At 43.0% G+C, this 23,104-nt stretch overlaps 4 protein-coding genes and 1 non-coding gene across 17 annotated transcripts; 2 read left to right on the forward strand and 3 right to left on the reverse strand.

Annotated features, from left to right (window-relative positions):
• The first annotated feature begins 236 nt into the window (after positions 1-236).
• On the forward strand, positions 237-9,270 carry LOC101784830 (protein RRNAD1). 12 transcript variants are annotated; one of them, XM_022825465.1, is made up of 16 exons: positions 237-1,215; positions 1,321-1,416; positions 1,525-1,608; positions 2,008-2,082; positions 2,203-2,283; positions 2,699-2,838; positions 2,912-3,145; positions 3,271-3,445; positions 3,996-4,079; positions 4,817-5,164; positions 5,919-6,126; positions 6,719-6,883; positions 6,956-7,075; positions 7,263-7,542; positions 7,699-7,983; positions 8,421-9,270. In XM_022825465.1, the coding sequence occupies exons 1-11, from the start codon at positions 1,072-1,074 to the stop codon at positions 6,120-6,122; spliced, it is 1,665 nt and encodes a 554-aa protein (XP_022681200.1). In that variant the 5' UTR covers positions 237-1,071; the 3' UTR covers positions 6,123-6,126; positions 6,719-6,883; positions 6,956-7,075; positions 7,263-7,542; positions 7,699-7,983; positions 8,421-9,270. The 12 variants fall into 12 exon arrangements, with proteins under 12 accessions (XP_022681200.1, XP_022681203.1, XP_022681205.1 ...); XM_022825468.1 differs by having other exon boundaries at positions 6,845-6,883; XM_022825463.1 differs by having other exon boundaries at positions 238-1,215; positions 5,919-6,883; positions 8,421-8,675; positions 8,766-9,270.
• A 1,131-nt stretch (positions 9,271-10,401) lies between these two features.
• Positions 10,402-14,754, forward strand: LOC101785630 (NAC domain-containing protein 21/22). The gene is made up of 3 exons (XM_004963092.4): positions 10,402-10,742; positions 13,084-13,346; positions 14,034-14,754. Exons 1-3 carry the CDS (start codon positions 10,556-10,558, stop codon positions 14,508-14,510), a joined length of 927 nt encoding a protein of 308 aa, XP_004963149.1. The 5' UTR covers positions 10,402-10,555; the 3' UTR covers positions 14,511-14,754.
• TRNAV-AAC lies at positions 12,356-12,429 on the reverse strand. The gene has a single exon. It is a non-coding gene; the product is annotated as a tRNA-Val (tRNA).
• Positions 14,755-15,475: 721 nt separating the features above from the next.
• LOC101786032 (CASP-like protein 1B1) lies at positions 15,476-17,538 on the reverse strand. The gene is made up of 3 exons (XM_004963093.3): positions 17,038-17,538; positions 16,798-16,912; positions 15,476-16,284 (listed from the first exon to the last, which is right to left on the reverse strand). The coding sequence occupies exons 1-3, from the start codon at positions 17,397-17,399 to the stop codon at positions 16,051-16,053; spliced, it is 711 nt and encodes a 236-aa protein (XP_004963150.1). The 5' UTR covers positions 17,400-17,538; the 3' UTR covers positions 15,476-16,050.
• A 1,670-nt stretch (positions 17,539-19,208) lies between these two features.
• LOC101786434 (protein LOL2) lies at positions 19,209-23,044 on the reverse strand. Of its 2 annotated transcripts, none has more exons than XM_004963098.3 (7): positions 22,830-23,044; positions 22,308-22,421; positions 20,839-20,952; positions 20,078-20,190; positions 19,902-19,979; positions 19,733-19,804; positions 19,209-19,633 (listed from the first exon to the last, which is right to left on the reverse strand). In XM_004963098.3, exons 2-7 carry the CDS (start codon positions 22,417-22,419, stop codon positions 19,589-19,591), a joined length of 534 nt encoding a protein of 177 aa, XP_004963155.1. In that variant the 5' UTR covers positions 22,420-22,421; positions 22,830-23,044; the 3' UTR covers positions 19,209-19,588. The 2 variants fall into 2 exon arrangements, with proteins under 2 accessions (XP_004963155.1, XP_004963154.1); XM_004963097.4 differs by having other exon boundaries at positions 19,902-19,985; positions 22,830-23,040.
• Positions 23,045-23,104: the final 60 nt, after the last annotated feature.

The raw sequence follows: 23,104 nt of genomic DNA on the forward strand, positions 1-23,104 counted from the left end.
ATTGACTTTTATTCCAACTTTGACCACCAATATCTATTGAACGAGTTCTAAAGTAAAATGTTTATCATTATATCTATTGTCAAATATACATCATTATATCTATTGTCAAATGTACTTTAAATTTAACTCGTAGGTTTATCTATTTGCAAAAATATTTGTAGAAAAGATGAATAGTCAAACGAATAAAAGAAGTCAATGATATCATGTATTTAAGAACGGAGGGTGTACTCTGTAAGTTTACAACCCCAGTCAAAGGCTTGCTTTATAATAAAGCTGGACCGTATGGTCTTTTATCTATTATATTTCTGAAACAGAGGAACTATATTCTTTGGGCTTATTATCATTGAGCGGCCCAACCCAGGTTGCGTGGAGTTAGACCGTTGATTAGCCGTGGTCCGGCCCGTTCAACGCCCGCAGCCCATCCAGCAGTATGCGCGAGCCTCTCACATCTTTCTGCCACTCCGCTCCGCCGCTCCCGGCTCCCCTTCGCCGTTGGCGACTCGAACCGTAGCCTCCCCCGTCGCCGCCGGGATGTCCTCGCCGGCGCTGCCTCCGGACGCCGGCGCCCCTTCGTCTCTGCACCGCCTTCCTCCGCGTCGCCCGCTTCCTCCGCCGCAACCGGTCCCTCTACCGCCGGCCCGTCGTTGGGTTTCTCCAGTTCGAACTCCGCTCCGCCCCCCACCGCCGCCCTCCCTCGCTCCACCACGCCGAGCCGCCGCACCGCTTCGCGTTGTCCGGCCGCGCCCTCGCGCAGCTCGTCGACCTTACCTTCTCCTTCCTCCCCGACCCCAGCACCTGGCGGATCTGCGATGCCGGCGACGGGCGCATTCTCCTGGCCTCGCGCACCGCCGACACCACCGATGAATTCGTGGACCTCGTGGTCTGTGATCCTTTGCACCGCCGGTACGTCCGGATTGGGATCCCCGACGAGCGGAAAGTAGCCCAACACGGCCCAACATACAGAAGAACCCAGCAAAAAGTAGCCCAAACTCACTGACTGGACCGAACCTCACTTTCGAGTTCGGGCTCAGTTCCTCTGCCCACACAGCCCACCTCCCTCCTCCCCGCGCGATGGCGGCGACTCCGGCGAGCGGCGGCGGCGGCGCGTACTCGTGCGAGACGGCGGCGCGGACCCGCGAGTGGATGGAAGCCCTCGCCGCCTTCCTCGGCCGCCACCGCCCGCTGCTCGAGGCGCACGTCGTCAACTTCTTCAAGGTCGTCCTCGTTTTCCCCCGTGAATTTCAGCAGGCTCGGCGACGGATCGGATGATTCTGTTCGTTCGCTGAGTGTTTCCGTCCTCTATGGTTTGGTTTCGCGCAGGACAGGATGTGGGAGCTGGTGGACGCCGAGTGGATGGAGTGCCTCCGGCGGGAGCCCGTGGGGAGCTTGCTCAAGCTGCCATCCGGATGCGTCCAGGTATGCATTACTCTGCGTGCATGACAGCGACTCGATGTGTCCAAGTTCATCGTTGCTAGTTCACGCCCTTTCGAGTTTGATGGATCCAAGTGTCCGCTGCTTTCGCAGGAGCACTGGCCCGCTACGCTGCGAGAGTTTGTGCTTACTGCTAGGTCGCTTGTTGTTCCACGGGAGCAGAAGGCTCCGCAGTCGGTGGGTTTCCTGAATTTAACGGATTATTAACTGCACGCGCTCCACATGCAGTCGTGCTGCTTAGTTTGCTCTTCTCTCAATATATGTCTGCATTACATACTCAGTTCAATTTGCTGTCGTTTCTAGTCATTTAGTTAAGAGATTCTCTATTTTCCGTGATCTTCTTCAATATTGACATTTTTGTTCTTGAATATGTCTGGCAACTAGTCTCGCTCCACATGCAGCCGTGTTGCTTGGTTTCAATGAACAAACTATGAGATTGCTTTTCTCTTAATAGCTGTTTGCATTACATAAGCTCACTTGCTGTCGTTTCTAGTCATTTAGTTAAGAGATTGTCTATTTTTCTCATCGCTGTGATCTGCTTTAATCTTGACATTTTTTTTCCTTGAATATGTGCAGCTTGTACCTGATATTCATGTAGCTTCAATTGGCACCGTTCTCGCTCAAGGCATGAACTCAAAGAAGAAGCACGAAGTAGGTAATCCAGCTTTGTGCTGATTCTTGAACTTGCTATGCAGGCTTATTTATTTGCAAGTCTGATGTTATTTTTACTTGTTATTTGCACTCTCATTCTAGAGAAACTGCTTTATGCAGATTGAAAATCTAGCTGCAGTGGTTCATGCGATTGCTAAGAGTTGTGGAGCCAAGACAGTGGTTGATGTAGGTTCTGGCCAGGTAATGTCATCTGCATGCAAGCAGCTGCACGATTGTAATACAAGGTTTCAAGTGGACACAATTATCTTTCTAATACTTGGACAGTTGGCATTTTTCTTCATTGCTCTCGGTTGTGATTATGACATCTTAAATATCAGAACTGAAAGAACCAGTCATACATGAACTGCTTAAATTTAAGGTGGTCTGTATTTTTGTTAGATTTATTTACAAATTGGAATCAGACTGCGCAAGTCAGTTGTTTTCTAGCACCTGAAAATAGAAAACTGTTCCACTTGCATTTATTTGTGTAGACTTTGCATGGCCTTGGTTTTGTGTTGATATTTTCTGGGAGTGAAAGAAATGATTGATTTTAACATAATTCAACAGCAACGTGTTATATCATGTATTTATTTTTAATCTTATTTGATATTTTCAGGGTTATCTCGCACAAACTTTATCCTTTGAGTACCAACTCCCTGTTGTAGCGATAGATGCTTCATCACATCATGCATCAGTTACAATTGCTCGTGCAGAGAGAATAAAGAAGCACTATGCTGCTAAATGGTGCAACCTTCAGTGAGTTAGTTTGAGTTCTACTACCTTTGGGTTGATACCTGCTGCTATAAATTGCTACCTAATATTTTTGCAGTGTGGAGAAGCAACTGCTCACAGTACCTAGGACTGTCACCTGTCATGTTCTTTCTAGTGACACATTGGCAGCTGTCACGCTAGATGCATGTAAGGATAACCACGGTGAACATGTAAGCGAAACTAAGGCCTGTACTATGAAAAGCCCACAAATTCTGGAACCAACTCAGAACAGTCCTCCATTAATCCTTGCTGGTCTTCATGCTTGTGGTGATCTCTCAGTTAACATGCTAAGGTTGGTCTTTGCTGTCATGTAGTGTGGTCCTTTCTCCAAACTTGCTAAATGCTGCATCGTCAATTAAAAAAAATCCCCCACCTTGATGAAAATATTTTTAAAGTATGGCTATCTTTTTTGGACAGAGTTTTTGTGTCCTGTGAACAAGTAAAAGCATTGGTAAGCGTTGGCTGCTGTTACAACTTACTTTCTGAGGATTCTTATGAGGACACAAACACCTGTTCTGGTTTTCCTATGAGCAAGGCTGCCAAACTATCTAAATTGGTGCTTGGGAAAAGCATTCGTGATCTTGCTTGTCAGGTATGATGCATTTGACGATCTTAGTGTCGCCTGCTGTTCTTTTGAACATCTCTTGCTGCAACTCGTGAAGACACACAGCATAGACTGTATATACTAACAAGAGTTATTTGGTCAGTGGACTTAGACTTCTTTTTAAAAAAATGCTCACAAGCTCATTGAAGTTTTGTGCTTCCTCTGCACACTTGTGTCATTGTGTGGCCACAATTTTGTGGTCTAAATCATTATTGCTGAAAATTAAAGGATACCTATTTTCACCTCTGTAAGTTTTTATGTTCATCTGTTCTATGTTAGGTGAATGTGTTTAATATTGCATTCTAGAGCTAACTGTTACTTGCTCTGATAATGGTATCAGTTACTTTTATTGACATCACATGTTTGTTAGGTAACTAGTACACTTTGACTATATCTCTAGTTTGAACTAATTGCAAACATGACAATTGTATACATTTTAATCTACATACTATTAAAGATGCAGTCTTGGAAATATCTAAATGATTTAGTGATATTTTGGCTGCAGCTCTTTATTTATTGATATTTTTATTCCTTTTAGAGTGCAGAGAGATGGAGAAGTCTCACCGTGGACATTGCGCTGCAAAATTTTGATGTACATGCCTTCCGAGCTGCATTTCAAATGGTAAATGTTTTGTTATTTCAAAACAAACATTTTATTTTTTTCAATGTTTTCATTTATACTCTGGATATTTCACTGTGCTTTATGTTTGGTCACTCTTCATTTATCCTCATGTTCAATATTATTCTACAGAAAGGTCTTGAATATAGTGCACTTGCTGATGAGTATGTGTTCTTGTTTACCTAGTTGCATTGCATCAGCAATTCACTCATATGAATTCAGATTTATGCTATGCATTGTTATTTGTGCAAGCAACAGTTTCAATATAATATTCAGCTAGCTTGATGAACTGGCTTATAGGCTGGTCAACGGCGACAGGTCTTTGTGACATTCCCAACTTACCTTGCATGTTTAGCTAGAGATCTGCACAGTGGCTTCCTAGGAAAGACTAAATGCCTATGCACTCACGATTCACCACACATGCTGATATGCTAGCCACACTGCATGTCAATTGCTGTTTCTTGTATGATGTCAGTACCAAACATGTTTAGATTACATATTCATGCCTTTCTCTGTGAATATGGAAGTGAGTTGTGGTTTGTGAATATGTCAATTAATTTTTATTTGGACTTTTCTTCACGATGATTATTGTTCATGAAAGAAGATATAGATCCATTTAGATTCTACAACACTAGAATCCAGGAGCTTCTGAGTTTGACCTTTTGGGTAGATTTGTGAATAGCATTTTTTTTGTTATTTTAAAACTTTTGAATTCGCTGAACTATATGTTTCTGCTGTAGGTACTTGAGAAATATTTTCCAGAAGTGTCAAGGTTGAGTCCATCAATTGGAAGGCAAGGAAAAGCTCTTCGACGTCAGAGGCTTCGGAAAGTTGTGGAATCACAAATGGCTACGGAGAAAATTGATGATCTCTCCTGTTCAACTTTAAAGGAACAAAACATGAACACAGATAATGTTGATTCAGTCATATATGGAGTTGACACAGGACCAGATGACATCCATCATGATCAATGTCGAAAGTTTGCCCTTTTCAAAGATTTCGCACTATCAGGATTAGGTCGCCTTGGCTGTGGCTCAGTGGAAGACATGAGTCTGCTTGAAGTATGGAAGAGCGTGCAACCCTTCTCTGTAAGTTTCATTGAAACATCCTTTTTAATTATGCTGTCTTGTTATGGTACTAATTCCAAGAAGTTAAATGCGCGGATCATTTTCAATTATTTGTTCATTCTCAATAGAAGTGAAAATGATGTTATTCTGTCACTGTCTTGTACTCCTCCGTTCCAAATTGTAGGTCATTTTGGCTTTTTCAGGTGCATAGTTTTGGCTATGCACCTAGATATGGTATATGTCTAGATGCATAATAATATCTATGAACTTAGAAAAGTCAAAATGACTTATAATTTGGAACGGAGGGAGTACACACGTTAGGTAAGCAAGTCATCGGTAAACATTGATAAGTATGCTTGCTTAGGTCATTTCAGTTTTTAACACATGTGAAAGTCCTTGCAAAGGCCCATCATGGCTATTAATTTTTTGAACAGTACTTTAAATTGGGATTACATCACTGTGTTTCTGGTAGGTGAGTTGGTGGAACATGTATTGAAAGAGTTATGCAAAGCATAGTAAATTGATATGTTTTAATGCTGGATGAAGACAATATAAAGCAGATTGACAGTGTTTGTTGCTTATATCACAAAAAACTATATTAATGTGCTTAACAGTATGTCCGTCCAGATGCCTTTCCAACTGCTTCATATTCATAAAAGCATAGTAGTTGGGATATGATCGTGATCCCCCCCCCCCCCCCCCCCACCTGATTTTTTAGCATAAAAAGAACCACTCTATCACAAATATCTAATCACCATTTTTCTTATTCTTTCAGGAATATATAGGTCCCTTTTGGTGCCTTCGGGCTGCTTTAGGTCCACTGGTGGAAACATATATTTTACTTGACCGGTTATTGTTTCTTCAAGAGCAAAGCAGCCTAGTTGAAGCATTGTTGTTTCCTCTATTTGATCCTACTATGTCTCCAAGGAACATGGCCATAATTGCTTGGAAGTTATCTGCAAATTCTTCAGAAGCATGACATGGTAAATCTTCTGATGCTGGAATATGTAGGTTGATGAAATGTTGTGTTGTTACCAAAGACAGTCTAATGGCAGAAACGTGATCCTTCATTATATTTTGATACAATTATTGTATTTGTTGTTTTGCTGTATACAACAAAAACTGAAGATAGTCTTAGCTTTGAAATTATGATAGCAATGCATTATGAGACTGTTCTCATATACTTGCTGCAACCTAGCTTCTCCCAGATTGTATTTTGCTGCTTGTGTGATGTTCAGATTTTGCGAGAATGTGGCAGGCCATCTAGCCTGCTCGAGACTTTCAGTATATCTGCACAGGTAAGAAAGAAACCTCCAGCAGACTAGATCCTGCAAATCTAGTTGCAGGAATGTGCAAGATACTGCCCTCGAAGAGTGTGCCTTTATCCATTGAATGCTAAGTCAACATCTAGATTGATTCCATGGCCTTTAGTGCTTGCTTGTTTGCTTGTTTTTCTAAAGTGATCATGAAACAAGTTGCCATGGAACATTATCATTCCTGCAATATGTGTATACGTGTTCTATGCAAGAACTTATGTACATGTCATCACTCATTGCTGTTATATCGGCCTGAAAGAAAATGGCATTCGGACAACAGAAACAAAAGAGGATTTTGCTTCAGATACTCCTAGGCTTTTGCCTGCCTTGCATATCCTGATGCAATTGGTAAAGTTATGTCTGATCATGAGAACCTATGATTCAGCAGGGTTGACATAGAGGGGCAAATGATCATTTATGCAATGTAAGTTGCCTAACCACATTGACTATTTACCTGCAATCTACTGTGACTTGTCATAAAAATCAAATCCTGTAGGATCTCTGATGTGATGCCACCAACATGGGTAGGCTGAAAGAGGACCAGCAGAAGAGGTTGACTTGCGTTTTATGCACATGTGCTATCCACATGGTTCCATCAGTATGTTTGTGGTTTCAGGTTTGTCCTTGCTTATCCATGCATGTCATATGTGCGTGTGTATGGCGTGTATACATTTTTTAGTCCTTTGGTGATTTGACTTACTGTTCTTATCATATAAGCATTTATTTAATGGGTTTTTTATTAACTCCTTGAATTGTTTGTACTCCACCCTGCAGTTTGTTAGTTTTCTACTCTTCTGCTGCAGGCTTGACAACTAAAGAAAGGGCTTGGTTAATTGCCACTCCCAAAAAAAAACTTCCATGTTGACCAGTCATTTATTCAGTCTTATTCTCCACTCGTGGTTTGATAGTTTAGAGGGAAGTGATGAGAGCAGCAGAGGTGCTTGGTGTAAAGGCTAAATAATCCCTGGGCCATCATGGTAGCTCAAGAGCAACAAGCTGTCATATCATTTGTGGATGTGGTTTTACAATGCAATTTGACCAACTGAAGTTATATCCTTGCATTGGCCTGCTGTCAGAATCCTGGTACGTTTCATCCTTTTTGGCTGTACTACCACACAATAATTTGCTGATTTTACTTCCATGTGTCAAACGAAACTTTCCTTACCTAGATTGTACGTGATCTTGAGGGCGAGTGAGCTATGTAATATGCCATCTTCTTTTGTCCCTTCTTTTTTGCAGAATTTGTTCAGCCGTTGTCATGAGAGTGACGGTGCCTGTACTTCCGATGATGGATCAGTGTCAAGGTGGACACTCATCAGAGCCGTCGCGGCCCTTCTTTCCGTCCTCGAGCCCTTATCCAGATTTGCACACCCGGAGGTGGGCGACGAGGTCGCTGGTCAATTCGAGCTGCTTTTCACCGATGCAGCCAGCAGCATCCGGGAGAGGTAATGGCACACAGCTCTTGACCTGGAAGCTCTGCCCTTCTGGTGTGATGGACTGATGGTGGCCAGCCAATATCTTATGGTGAGATCTTGAGCATCATTTTAACCCGGAATATGCGACGAAAGACCGTTCCCTGGGCACCCGCCTGGCGCGAGCTGATTGATTGGTTTAGGTTAAAAGTGACTGGAATTGGGGTGTTAGGCCGTGCAGAGGGGGAGGGGGGGAGGTATGGGGATGAGCTTTCCGACGTTGCTGTCACGCCCATTTCCATGTCACTTTCAGCTCGTGTAGCGGTAGAGGTAGAGGTAGAGCAGCGGGGCATAAATTCCCCCCACTATTAATTATTAGTGTTGCGGTGAGGTCTTCCAAGAAGGGTTCCTGTTTACTTCTTGGATTGGATAGATCTGTGGGATGGCATCTCTCCATTTGTGTGCCGTGCTGCGATCTTATCGCGACTTTTTTCTTTTTCGATTCGACAGGAAATATGTGCTGAAAAGGATTTTCACCGCCTTTTTCAGGCTTGACTTGTCCGAGACCGCCGAAGAGCCTTTGGAGTTTGGAAGAAGCATGGCCGTGTCTTCGGTCACTGGCTGGGTTAGTGGCTGTGATCATATGCTGCACTTGCAGAGGAATCTGGCACTGGAGAGATGAGAACTTCTTTGAGAATTGAGATGGATGGATCAAATCAGTTTGGCCTGTGGTCGTCAGTTTCAGACGACCCGAAGACTGTTTCAGCTCAACTGCATAAATTCCGAAATACAGTACTATCAATGGTTTTTGCAGTGACTTTTTTTGTATTTCGAAAATAAAAATGTAAGTTCTTTCTTTTTCCAAAATATAAACGTTTTTTTTTCCCTGGACAGGCCTGGTTTGCTTTTTGTCGCGACGTGAGGCATGGCAAGGGAGAGGAGGGATGGGATGGGAGGCCGCTGGCTGGGATCGCTCACGTGATGCGGCTGCGCAACGGCAACGGCCGGTGCCGCCGCGGCGACACGGGATCACGCGGCAGGGGACGCGCCGCGCGCGTGTTTGGTGTGACGGCGGCGTACGCGCCGCTCGCATGCCAAGATCCATGCGCGTAACCGAACCGGCATCGGCCGGCGGCGGTCTTCGGCTTCCTGCCTCCGTCCGCCGCCGTGAGTTCGACGCGGCCACTTGCTCCTCCGGCCGGTCGGGGGCTACTGTTACCGGGATGCTGCACGTGTCGCCTTGCCCGTGGTGCCACGTAGCCCGCCTCCATCCTCTGCCAATCGAAGACTGCGCAAGTCTTTGTTAGTCTCGGTGTCTAAGAGCATGTTTGGACCGCAGTGATTTCGCTTGGATTTTATCCGAGTCTTCGGCGGATTTGCGGAAGGTCTCGCTTGTTCCGGTTCCTGATCGAGGAGGTTACATGGATGGTCATCAATGGCGGCTGGAAATTGCGTCGCCGATCTCGAGGCAGGCGCTAGGGTTCGTTCGTTCTTCATGGCTACGCCGTGGCCGTCCACTCGATGTCATCGTCGTCCTTAGCCGCCGGCGCTCGATCCTGATCGACGCACGCCTCCTCGGCTGGATGATTTTTTCCAGATTCCAAAGCCATAGCAGGACTCGGTTTATTTACATCCAGGTGTGGACAGAACGAAACCCGGTCATAATCTGATCAGCAGCAAGGCTTTAGCACGCACGAGGTAGGTGAAAGCAGAACGGTCTCGCCAGAAACCTGCCTGGAATTAGCTGACGGCAGCGCCAGCTTGCAAGCTACGTATTTGTGAATACGTGGGCAGGAGTTGTTGCAGCGACCAGTATTGCAATTTTCTTAGGATCAAGAAGATGAAAACACGCTGACTTGAGCTTTTCTTATTCTTTTTGTTGCGGAGAGAACAGGTACTGGTCTTCAATTGCGGGTGGGGGGGGGGGGGGGGGGGGGGGGTACGGTAAAATAAACAGTTTTTATTCCCAGTGATCAGGTTGGAAGGAGTCCTTTTGCGGTTTATCTTCTTCCCGTTTACGGCAATCCTCATCCCTATAAAATCCATTTTTTTATTTTCTAGGCAGAATATTTTTCAACATAGTGTATGTAGGCGCTCTACACGTAACATGATATACTTGAACTTTTCGTTTTCCTTCAGAAGTATTTAACATTTGACTTGAAGGAGTAGGGCAGCTACAACTTAGCTGACAAGTGGTGCACTTGCTTGTACATCCTTGGTGGATAGCAATCCAGCCTTTTCAGTTCTATTCCAAGGATTGCCTTAATTTTATAGATTCTTTTGCCTCCTTTAATTTTCTCCCTAATTTCCTTTTACATATATATTTTTAAGGGATTTTTTCTTGGTGCAATATGCATATATGGAGAGGTGTGCACATACTGTAGCATCTATTAGTCTCTTGTACTGACCTGGAAAGTGCTGCCCTTATTTGTGGAATGAAAAGGAAAAAATGGAAAGAGGGGGAAAAGGGATAGATGAGAAGCTTGAGGGAGACCCACCACCTAAACCACCTTATAAACCCCTCTTCTTCTCAACTTGTCACATGACACAGCACATATCTCAGTTCTTCTTGGCTACTAGGCTAGTTTCTCTCCCTCCTCCCCACCGTCTCTCTCTCTCTCCCTATTCCTGTTCTCTCTCTCATCTCACAGCTTGAGAGAGATAGGAGAGATAGGGGAGAGATCATGTCGATAAGCTTCTTGAGCATGGTGGAGGCGGAGCTGCCACCTGGGTTCCGGTTCCACCCAAGGGACGACGAGCTCATCTGCGACTACCTCGGGCCCAAGCTCGGCGGCAAGGTCGGCTTCTCCGGCCGCCGGCCGCCCATGGTCGACGTCGATCTCAACAAGGTTGAGCCATGGGATCTCCCTGGTGAGTTCAACTCGATCAGCCCACCTCTCTCTTTCCCTAAATCTTAAAGTTTGTTCCGATCCTTTTGACATCTCAATTGCTTAGCCATGACTTGCACCCAGTTGACGTGGGCATGGAGAGAGAGAGAGAGAGATCATTCCCCCGGATAAAAAGGAGATCCTTTAGTTTTGATTTTCTTCTCATCGAATACATATGATCTCCATCCTATTTTGTGCTATCTTTTTTTTATTTCCTAAAGCTATTTTGGGATCCTCGATTGCTTCTGCGTGAAGAAACGCCACTAGTTGCCAATGTGCTGTGCATACACTAAGTTGCACCCTTTCTTTTTTCCTTCCATTTGCGTCAAGGACAATTTCGCTCTTAATACCTAAACAAACCCTTAAAAATCATCTAGTATTTTATCTTCATATTATCCCTTTCTTTTATTTCTCCTGTTAGTATATGTATTTTTCCATACTTGATTTATTTTTCCTTTTGTGAAGTTGATGCCTCCTATAATTTCTAGTCATTGAGTTGAAATAAAGCAATCATGTAGTAGTTACTCGCAATTCAGATACATCTCGGTTGAATTATTCGAATTTGTTCTAGCCTTCAGTACTATTACATATAATTAATTCATCGCATAAAAAATTCTCATTTGTGTTGAAACCTCATGTGGCAGTCTAATATCAACGTCACTATCGGAGTACGTGTACTTGGTAGAAGACTATAATAACAAGCAGGTCTTTTTCCAGAAAAGAAAGTACATGTAGATCTAGCTAAGGACACTGCAGTACACATAATTCTTAGCATTTTCGATCAAACGAGAGGAAAATCACAGAACATATAGATTATACCTGCTTTTACGTGTTAGATATGTGCTCATGTTATTATCTAGCTTTAGGCGAATGTTTCGTATAACCGATATTTGCGCAATTTGTCATGAAAAATGGTACATAGAGAGATCGAATTGAAGAATACCCTGACAACCTCACAGAACGGAGTAAAAATATTCACCTTTTTTTGCCTGGGGTTAGAAATGCTCTCACTTTTTATACTTTAGCATTTTCCCTTATCCGCAATGGGAAATATTCCATTTGCTACACACTCTAGGGCCAACTTTTATTAACGTCTGGGATCAACGAATCTTCTCTGCAGCCTCTTTCAGTTTGTGTCCAAAATACTTTCTGAGGTGGAATAAAATTGCTGGTTTTAGGGTCTTGCTCTATATATATTCGTTCTATATATTCCCACAATTTAGGTGCACAACTTTATAGTATGTACACTGTATTCAACTTTTGAAAAAATAATGAAGCTTGTAGTCACATGACATATTGCATATTTGTTTCTCTATTTTTCAAAGTGATCGATGTTACTAACTTTTCTTATGTTTATAAAGACATGACTCGACTAGTTCTTTTAATTACGGTATATATATATACTAGCATTCATATCACATTAGCTTAGCAAAGTTAAAAACATGTGACCTACAGCCAAAATTTATCCAAGTTTTGATCATACTGGTTACAAAAAAGATTATTTCAATTCATATCATAATGGTATAAAAAACAAAGAGTAGGGGGAGCACATGAACAGAAATATGGATGCATGGGCAAAGAGATGGACAAAAAAAATGGCGTCGCCCGGACTTGAACCGGAGACCTTCAGTGTGTTAGACTGACGTGATAACCAACTACACCACGACACCACTTGTTTAACTGTAGGTTAATTATTAATCGAGTTTAATTAACGATTCATTTTTGTAACACTTTCAGTACATCTACATCGATATATCCTGAGTTCCTGGGCATTTCAAATTAGTGGCCATCAGAGAGCAACAAACTGCAAATCACATCTTACGCATGAGATCTCAGATTCCCAGCACACCCTCCGTGTGGGCCGCACACGTGTCCTCTGTTTTGCATCAGCACACCAGGTCCAAGCTATGGCAAGGCAGTCCCCATGCTATTTCTTCTAGTGGCTCCAAACCTCAGCATCCAGTAGCAAAAACCCCTTTTCCACTCATAGTGCACATGACTGCGACCACAAGGTGATCCATCAGCAGTTCAACATGTGCAACTACTGCCCATGAATAGCTTTCCCTACCGGCCAATGCCCAAAATGACTTTTATGAAGGAAAAAAGAGAGAGGGAGAGAGAGAGGTGAAAATGGAGCAGGTTGACCCCCTAAATTCACGGCATACCTAAACTTGTCGGTGTCACTGTCGAAAGATGAGCGCGCACAAGAAAACAAGAACATCTCTATAGCTTTAAGTGTGTGATCAATATTAATGATAGCTTTGCGATCAATGTTATTGCTTCTTCTGATCTCTTGATACATGTTGTTGTTTTCTGTTGACCAGTGGCGGCAGCAGTTGGGCCTAGGGAATGGTACTTCTTCAGCCTCAAGGACCGGAAGTATGCGACGGGGCAGCGGACAAACCGGGCTACGGTTTCAGGTTACTGGAAGGCTACTGGGAAGGATCGGGCAGTGGCGCGGCGAGGGGCATTGGTGGGGATGAGGAAGACCTTGGTTTTCTACCAAGGGAGGGCCCCTAAGGGGAGGAAGACGGAGTGGGTGATGCATGAGTACAGGATGGAGGGTACACTTGAGCAATCCTCCAAGGTAACGTGTGTACAATGCTACTGGTAATACTAGATTGCTATGAATCGAATGAATTATCAAAATATGTTTCATCTTACTTTAAAATATGTTGTTTAAGGCGTTCTGGAACCCAATTATCTTTAGATATTTTCCAAATAAAAAAATTAATTGCATAGCGTAGGTACAAACTGTGAGCTAGGCACATCTATTCTATAAGAGAATGACTTGTAGTGGGCATATTTCCTACTGAAAAGTCGTTGTCAAGACTTGTCACACTGTTCGTATGAGATGAACATCTCTACTTGTCTCTTTCCTTCGTTTATTTATTGTAGGAAGTTCTTCGTTTATTTTTGATTGATATTTGGCCAATATATTTTATTTTTGATATTATACTTCTTGAACACAGAAGGCCTTTTGCACCGCTTCACAGAACATCCTGAATTAACAGGTGCAGACATTAATATTATAAGAACCAATTCTAGTTTTGAAAAACTAAAAGAAGAACATTCTGAAGTAACAGAAAGATAGGTATCTTAATTCTTAAACGATGCATGATTTTACATGAAGGCTTGGATCAGGTCCGTAGAACTAGAAATATTCACCAGATCAGTGATGCAATTAGTGTTAGTACAGTCCAAGTGATTAACGAGACTGCATTCAATGAACTAACCGAGATGTTTTCACTGATCTTCCATGCGTCACCAACAGGATGAAGATTGGGTCCTGTGCAGAGTCATCTGCAAGAAGAAATTACCAGGAGGCGCCAGCTCCAAGGCGTCAAGAAGCCTCGCCACCAATGGCGGCCATGACACCGCACCAACCAGCTCGCCGCCGCTGCCACCCCTCATGGACACCACCCTAGCACAGCTCCAGGCCGCCATGAACACCACCGCCGGCGCAATCGAGCAGGTGCCCTGCTTCTCCAGCTTCAACAACATTGCCAGCAACAGCAACAGTGCTGCAGCAGCTCAGCCATGCTACCTGCCCATGGTCACTGGCAGCCATGGCATGAGCTTTCTGGACCATGGCCTGCCTGAGCTTGGCGGCTGCTTTGATCCTCTGAACTGCGACAAGAAGTTGCTCAAGGCAGTGCTGAGCCAGTTTGGAGGTGAGGTGGTGCCAAGCCTGCCGCATGAGATGGCTGCTGGTACTGCTGCAACCTCCACTTGGATGAATCACTTCTAGGGAAATTGATTCAGCAAGCACAAGCGATTGATGATTCCATATGAACTATATTTACTTATTGTGTGGTACAAGTACAATATTTATGTGTGAGTAGTAGAACATGCAACATTTTTTTTCTGTCGATTTCGATAAGGCAGGCAAAAATTAGGAGTGATACTCTGTAATGGCTGTTGAAGTGTGTATATTCAGATGTAGAGGACCAGAGGATTGAGTGATCAAGAGAATTTCAGATTTATTGTTTTGCTGTGCCTGAATCCTAATAATAGCGCAGTAACAGCAACAGAGCATGTACAATAATTCAGAACGCACAAGCTGCCATCCAGATACAGTACTGGTCCAAATTCAATCATGATATTTATTCAGGAAAGTAGGCATGACAGTCACATCCAGGCATCTCCTTGTGCATAACATCTTTCTTTTCTGCTGTATTATTGCAATGACAAGCATGGTAATCAAGCAGTAAGTTGAGAGTTCCTGGCTTTCCATTGCACTGTTCCTGATATGCTGCTGGCCAACTGCATGAGTGAGTGACCACTGATGACCTGTGTGCTTCATTGCACCTTTCAGAAAGAGGCCTTGATCGATCCTTATTGCTTTTGCTGTACTTTGTTCTATAAGTACTAGTACTCGTACGCTTATAAATACAACGTCCTGTACACCTCTTTGGCTCATCTTGTAGGAGTACAATTTGGAAGGTTACATGACAGAAAAGAAAGAGCAAGATGTGCTGGCATCAAGGTGATGGTTGCTAGGTACTGAAACATCAAAGTCTTCTCTGTTCTTTTGCAACAATTTGTTATTTTTTTTAGGCTACCTGCAATATTATGCAAATGTAAGATTGCACTCTAGATTCGCTTAGATACATGGTACCATTTCACAGTTTCTTCTCCATGTCAGTCCAATACATGAACATATATCTAGACTGTGATTTCACAGAGTGTTAGGTCGATGCGTTGAGCCAGATATTAATTAAATTCTTAATTTGTAGAGATTGCTGAAAGGAACACTTGGACAACCTCCTACATTTATGAAAATAAATTCGCTTATTGTGCATAAATAAGACCCTGTTTGGATGGATCAACATCCCATGCTACTCCAAACAACTTCTCTATTCAGATGTCTCCTTCTGAACTTCAGGCACAGCTTCAATATTCAGATTTATGTAAGAACTGTCTGCAAAGTAGCACCCTGAAGAAAATAAAGTAGCATCTGTACAGCATTGCCTGTTACAACTTACAACCACAAAGGATTAGAAACATTCAATAGAGTAATTACACAAACTTTTGTAAGAACTGGTCTAACCAAAGATCAATATAATAACCAACTGCAGCTATGTGCTTTTGTACTCTTGGCATACCCATTTCAGGCCAAGCAACATGGAACAGTTTGACACCAAATTTGGCAGCACTCAATGCTGTGATCCAGCTCCCCCACATGTGTATCAGAGCAGCTCACAGTTGTGTTGCCTTGACCCCCAGAGTGAGATCCAAATGCTGAAACAGTGCACTGTTGTGGATGAGCTGTCTGAGATATGGACTACTCATTGGCCTGCCACATTGGGCCGGTGAGCGTTGGATGCAGCTGATAGTAGGTTCAGTGCCAGCATGAGGACGACACCGATGAACGATGAAACGATCGCAATGCCTCCACGGCTGCAGAAGGAACCAAACTTGTCGCACATCGGGTTCCACCGTGCGTGCAAGTTACCGTTCTTGCCTAGCTCCGCCATCGAGGCCGCTGTGGCGGCACCGGTAGCCAACAGAGCCATGATCACCTGGACCAATGACAACAGAGGGAAAATAATGATGTGTATCCATATAAACTGGCATTGGTTTGACATTTGTCAGATAAGCTACAGTACATCCCTATGCAAGTACAGCAACAGAAGTTTCAGTCAGGCAACTGGTTTTGGACAGTTGCAATAGATTCTTGATTACGCTGAAATTTATACTTCTATAATAGCACACTAGCATCATTATTATAAGGCTCCAAATTCTGTTCTGCGTTCTCTGACCAGGTTTGGCTGCGTTATGTAGTGTGACGGCTCACATTTTCCGCGAGCAATCATCTCAGAGTGATTGCAAATGCACAGTTTGTCTCATTCCCTCTTACATTCAATTGATCGTTGATGTGGTAGTCTTGTTCAGACTTCAGAGAACTATTTCAGAGTTGATTTATGGTGATACTACTATTGAATTAAGTTGTCTTCAAGCGAACTAGTGCTACTATCAATTGAATCAATGGTATTCAGTTAGCTAACTGAACACAGAAGACCAGAAAGAATCACCATGTCGAGCATCTGCACGACCAAACTCGATGTCCTCCGCCGCAGAATTAGGCGCCTGATGATCAGCACCAGCAGGTTATACACACCGGCAATGGCATTGGCTATGACGAAGTACCTGCTCAAACAAATCCATCACCTTCCACAGTTACTGCTACACGCGCTGAAACACCGACGATTCATCAGAAAAAAAAAGAAAAGAAAAACTGTTTTGGCAATGAAGCAGAGGCCTTTCAGGCTTACACAAATGCAGGCGTGTCTCTGAACTTCGCGGTGAAGGTCTGCGTGAGCGGCCGGGTGCCGACGATGGCGACAACCGCGGTGTAGGACTGGGTGTTGAGCGCCATGACCGCCGCCGCCACCGCCGTGGCCAGGGCCGCGGCGGCGCGCAGCACGGCCGGCTGCACGGCGGCGAGCCTGTCCCTGAGGAGCTTGTTGCAGGTCGTCGGCGTCGCAGCCGCCGCCGGTGCAGCAGAGGGCTTCCTGCTGCTGCCATGCTCGAGGTCCATGGAGCGATCAGTGCTCGTGAATTGCACGTGAGCATTCAGTTGCACGAATGGAATCGATGCGTTTGTGCCGAGATTATATGGTGGCTGCCAGTTCATGTCAGAAAAAAAGATGATGCGTGTTGTTGGGTAATCGCCGGTCGGTTTCTGCAAGTTTGGGTTACTTGTGCTGCCGATTCTTCATTGAAGAAGTTTTGGTCTTGGCTTGCCTTTCTCTGTTCCGAATTGTATGTCCAGCTGATTAGTCAAAGAAGAGGTGGTGCTTTGGATAAAAGTTAGAACCTGTGGTCTGCATGAGCAGGGAAATGAGTGTCTGAGAAGAAATGTACATGCTGTTGTTTTCTTCTCTTTTTTTCAGGTTTACACAAAAGGTTGGTTTGGCAGAGAAGGGTGAAGGAGTGCGAGAGAAGGAATGTTGAGGAAAGAGAAAATTTGGCGCGCCACTGGAAAGGAAAACGGGCATTGAGTTCATCGGTAGATGCAGCTACCGTGGAAAGACGTGTTTGTAGAGTTATATGTGCATTTATAGACGTTTTTGGTGTTAGGCCAAAGGGGTGGTGGCGCAGTATGCTAGCGCGTAGGTCTCATAGCTATTGCGAGTGATCCTAAGGTCGAGATTTCGAGACTCTCTCACCCTAATTTTATTATCGTTTTATATGGTTTTAAAATGTGACGATTTGCAGTGAGACTGTTTTTTCTAGTATACTCGGAATCTCTCTCACCCCAATTTTTTCGTTTTACGGTTTTTAAATGTGACAATTTGCATCGAGACTGGTTTTTCTAGTTGTACCAAGTCTTTTTTTTTTGAAAATTTCTTATTTGACACTAGAAGATGACTAAATTCTTTTAATTTTTCATTCCTTTTACGACACTGAGTTCTATCTTTTATTCCCTATTTGATATTTTCATCACTTTTGTCACACAAGTCGAACAAAACAACCATTAAATCACCTCCAAAATTCGTAAAACTTTTTTTATAATAGAACAAATGAAGATGAGTCCATTTTGCTTAAACACGTACATGTCCTTTGCCATTTTCAAATTAAAATTCACCAAATCTGACTACTTTTGAAGCATGAGATGTAGTCACTTATAAAATTATTTTCTATCATAATTACATGAAGAATTACAAGGTTTTTTTAAATTTTTCCAAATTTACTGTTCTTCATAATTCTCTATGTAAGTTTTGCTAGGAAATAATTTAATGAGTTACAACATCTTATGTGAGAATATTAGTTATTTTCTTATAATTTTTAAAAGTGTTTTGGTGCCATGAAAATTCAGAGAAGTTATAAAGGTAGCATAAGTTGGTGAATTTTAATTTTAAAACCGTAAAGGTATATGTGTCCTTTTAATAAATATGGGTTCATATTCATTTGTTGTATCACTACAAAAAGTTTCATGATCTTTGGAGGTGATTTGTAGATCGTTTTACCTGACTTAACTAACACAAGTGACGGAAATGTCAAATAAGGAATGAAAGTTAACTAACACAAGTGACGGAAATGTCAAATAAGGAATGAAAGTTAGAAGTTGGTATCATATTAGAAAGGAAAAACTTTTCAGGGTCATGAAAGAAATTAACTCAACTTCCAGTGTCAAATAAGGAATTTCCTCTTCTTCTTTTTTTTACTGGAATGCCATTCTTCTTCTTTTTTACTGGAATGCCAGGACTTTTATAACTCAAGACAACAGGTTCATTCATTTGTACAAGCCTGTAGCATTTTTTAAGATAGTCTTTACACATCTACAGTTACTATCCCTTTAATTCGTACCAGCAGCACGAAAATAAACAATTTTACATAGGAGATTAGTATAGGTTCTTCAAAGAACCAGACCTGAATAATGCATTTCTGTCTCTGCATTCAGTCCAAAACTCCGAAAGGGAAGCGATTAGCATTTACCAGATTGATTCTCACCAACATCCAGATTGATTAAAACACTGTATTTCAAGAGCCATTTGTGATGTTTGTTTTGTCGTCATTATTCACTGAGAAGGCTGCAAGCACCCACGGGATAGGAGTTTGATCACACAGTGAGGTCTAACAGAGCCCATATTACATACAAAAGAATCAAGGGTAACAAGCTATAGTTTCTGAGTATCCACACCCGCACTTCGTTTTCGCTCGTTCTGGCATGATCAAAGGGGCAAATGCGAGCTTTGCCCCTATGCTCTTCAGGGGTTCCTTTTGTCGAGCAACCAATCGCCAAACAGCAGTATGATACAAGGTATTTTCAACTTTTTCAGGTATTAAGCATAAAACAAAGTTACATTGGGTTCTGATATGTCACTTTTTTCCACCAGTTGTAACCCCAACTACAACATTGCTCACCTGTGCACAAACAAAGTGATGTGAGCACGCAAAAAATAAACTTCACTTTACTGGGCACAGCAAATGCACAAGCAAGAGCAAACTGCAGAACAGACTTACCAATTTTCCCTTGTCATCTACTGTCATTGGATTTTCAACAACAACAGTTACGTTCTGTGATTGACTCATTGGCTGCACCAAGACAGGAAAAAGAAAAGGTAACTAACTAGAAGAGACAAACCACCCTAAACTTGTATGGATTTCCAGAGAGCTCATCGAATAAACATACCGCGGAAGTTGACGGAATGTTATATGAATTTCCACTTGATGCAGGCAGCGTGGGTGGCAAAGGTCTCACAGTTGGTACCTGATGCTACGAACATAAATATGTTGGAATCAGGTGGGTGTCACTAGGCACTTGGACCATTTGCAGCACAGGCAGACCCATAAAGGAAATTAACATACCCCACCAACACTTGTAATGAAGTTGCAGATGGCACATTTGACAGATGGTGCTCCATATGGATACATCAACACTGTTTGGCACCGGCCACAGTTCACATGAGCTATGCTACTCACTGCAGAATGAACAAAAAGATTTAATGAAGTTGAGAAGGCGAAGGTAATTTTTGAAAGATCAAGGCGAAGATAATAATACATGATATCATCATACAACACGTGTGCATGCATAAAGGAAACTTCAACTCTGAAGGTGAGACACACTTGCACACACAGAAGGATAGAAATGCAATAGAGTAATCCGCCTATTGTGTTTACATTTCCCATGATTGGATTGCTTTATATAGTTATAAACCACCATTATAGAAAAAGATATCTCTTTCCCACATATGCATGTGCAAATCCCAGTCCCCACCCCAACCACCAGAAGGATGAGAAGAGCCCAACTCAGAAACAGGGAGAGTATAATGCACTGATCTGCATTAGTGCTAGTTGCTGCCAGTTAGCAAGGAAGTGTGATCCAATCTACTGACAGATTGGCCTATGCGATTTTCAAAATGTAAGAAACTTATCCTAATGTAACTACACCTAGGGGAAGATAAATTACTAACACACAGTATCATCAATTAGGCTGTTTGAGAATTTAACAGCAAAACAACTTTCTTCCTTTATAGAACATGCATCCTACTCTTGAATTTCAGCATGTCAGTGGATAAAATTTTACAAGATTCAGGATCTGCAAGATAAGTCTACACATACATCAGTACCTGGTCTGACAAGATTGACTGTGTCACAACATGAGCATCTTACAGTTGTTGCATTGCAAGTATACATCAATAATGTTTGGCAGCCACCACAAATAAGTCGAGCCATCTCCATTCCTGCACAAGAAATTTACCCATTATTTCATAAGCATGCCAACTTGATTATGAAGCAATACAAATCCAATATAAAGCTCATGGTGCTATACAGCTTCAATGCTATGGCCTATGGATGATTAAAAGATAGCCAACAGTCTCATTTAAATTACTGAGCAATCACATGCAATCATTGTCAATGAACGGTGGAAGAAACACTAAAACACACACAAGATGACAGTAAGAAAGAATAGTGTAAAGCAGTCCATATTAATGAGAGTTGTCAGGCAAGGGAGAAGAGAATCCCATGTAAGAAGCAAGAGGTAGATATAATTGTGTGAATGTGGACAACATGGTGCTTCTTCTCAAGCTTTTCACTGAAGCACTTGCAGCTCCTAATATTTTCTACAGAGACATTTGCATCACCGCAATTCAAATCAGTGGACACTAGAGTCTGTAGCTCTGTGCAGCTATAACTGACATTATATCTACTTTTCTAAGAAGCACAACTTTCAATTGTATTTACTCCCTCAACAAGGATGTGGAATAGCAACAAATAAGAGGAACGTAGTTAGCATGGAAAGTGATGCCCCAAAACAGTCAAATGTAAATTTGCAGAAAAGCTCAGTAGCCTATCAGTGAGCAGCTGACATAAGCAAAAACATGACAAAGTAGCCTGTGATGTAGATCTTGTAAGGCAATTTGGTGATAAATAGACCTGGAATAACAGCAAGGTCATTTAAACATGACATCTAAATAACGCATCTAGAATATTACTGTTACATTTAATTATGGGCACCAACTTGTTATGATGCATTTATGCATCGACACTTAGTATGATTGAACAACAAATATTTTGTAAATGGGATCATGAGTATGAAAGTTGCAAATTGAAAGATATCAAACATAATTAGGTGAAGCAGAGTACATCCCTCTGCCACTGGTTGTCCTACTAAACTATACATGATATCACTACTTGTACACACTCTTGACACTCAACGCATAATATATAGCTGCGATAAAAGATGGATTTAATAAATGATAGACAGGCCACCTCCGCTCATCAAAACCATATAAATTTGTCATACATCTCTAAGTTTAGTATTTCCCTTGATACTGAAACAATATAATACAGCATTTATCTGATGCAAGACCAGATTGCAATAGTGGTAACCTCTCCAACGCTCCGGACCCATTACACCCCTTTAATTGTCACATACATGTATTTGCATCACCAGTGTCCTGCCAGCCCATGTATTTCTCTTGCTGTTACGAAACCAAAGCTCAATGTGCCTTTTTGTTCATGTGCGGTGCCACAAAAACATGTGCCTTTGACATTCGTTTATGAAACAAGAGAAACCAAAGCTCAGACTCGCTACCTGGAGGTGGCACGTTGCTGACCACACGGCATACCGCGCAGCACACGCTCGGAGCGCCTCTGGGGTAGAGTAGAAGCCTCCTGCACCCGTGGCACACGATCTGGCTCTGCATGCCTGCAAAGTTCCAGCCAAAGCCGCACAGGATGAGCACATACACATAAACACCAAACCAATCCTATTCACAGTTCCATCCTAAGCCCGCTACAGCAATCTTGTCCTTTTCTTGTTCTACGAGTCAAATGAACCCCAGCCATATCGTCCAATCCCACACCAACCAGATAGCAGAGATTATCCAAATGAGCTTAGATCGTGCAAGATCAGCACTAGCATGAACAGAAAGCTTGGAACCATCAACCAAAGCTCCGATTTTATCTTTCCTAATCCCAAATCCCCCACGGCGGCTGCTCATGTCTAGCAACGCGATTAGATCTCGCTACCAAACGTAACCGATGCCACCAAGCTTTCCACCCAGCTAACGAAACAGCAAGAGGATTGTGGCGCCGGGGGGGATTCACAGCGTACCTCAAGAACCGACGGGGGGAGGAGACGGCAAGAAACCTCCGAGAACCGACGGGACGGGAGGAAAATAAGAAGAAAAAATCTGGGCGGGGCGGTGGGGGAGAGGCACCAGCAGCGGCGGCGAGAGGCAGGCGCCACCGATCTAGGACGTGCCCCCCGAGGACGCTTCTTGCGGTGTGGCAAGAAAATGGTAAGCGCGGGTGGTTAATAGGTCAGGTCAACACGGCCGGAAGCGACGAGAGGTTGGGGACGACCCGCAGGAAGCGCACCCCGGACGG

Source organism: Setaria italica, chromosome III (genome assembly GCF_000263155.2).
Source record: "Setaria italica strain Yugu1 chromosome III, Setaria_italica_v2.0, whole genome shotgun sequence".
Lineage (NCBI taxonomy): Eukaryota > Viridiplantae > Streptophyta > Magnoliopsida > Poales > Poaceae > Setaria > Setaria italica.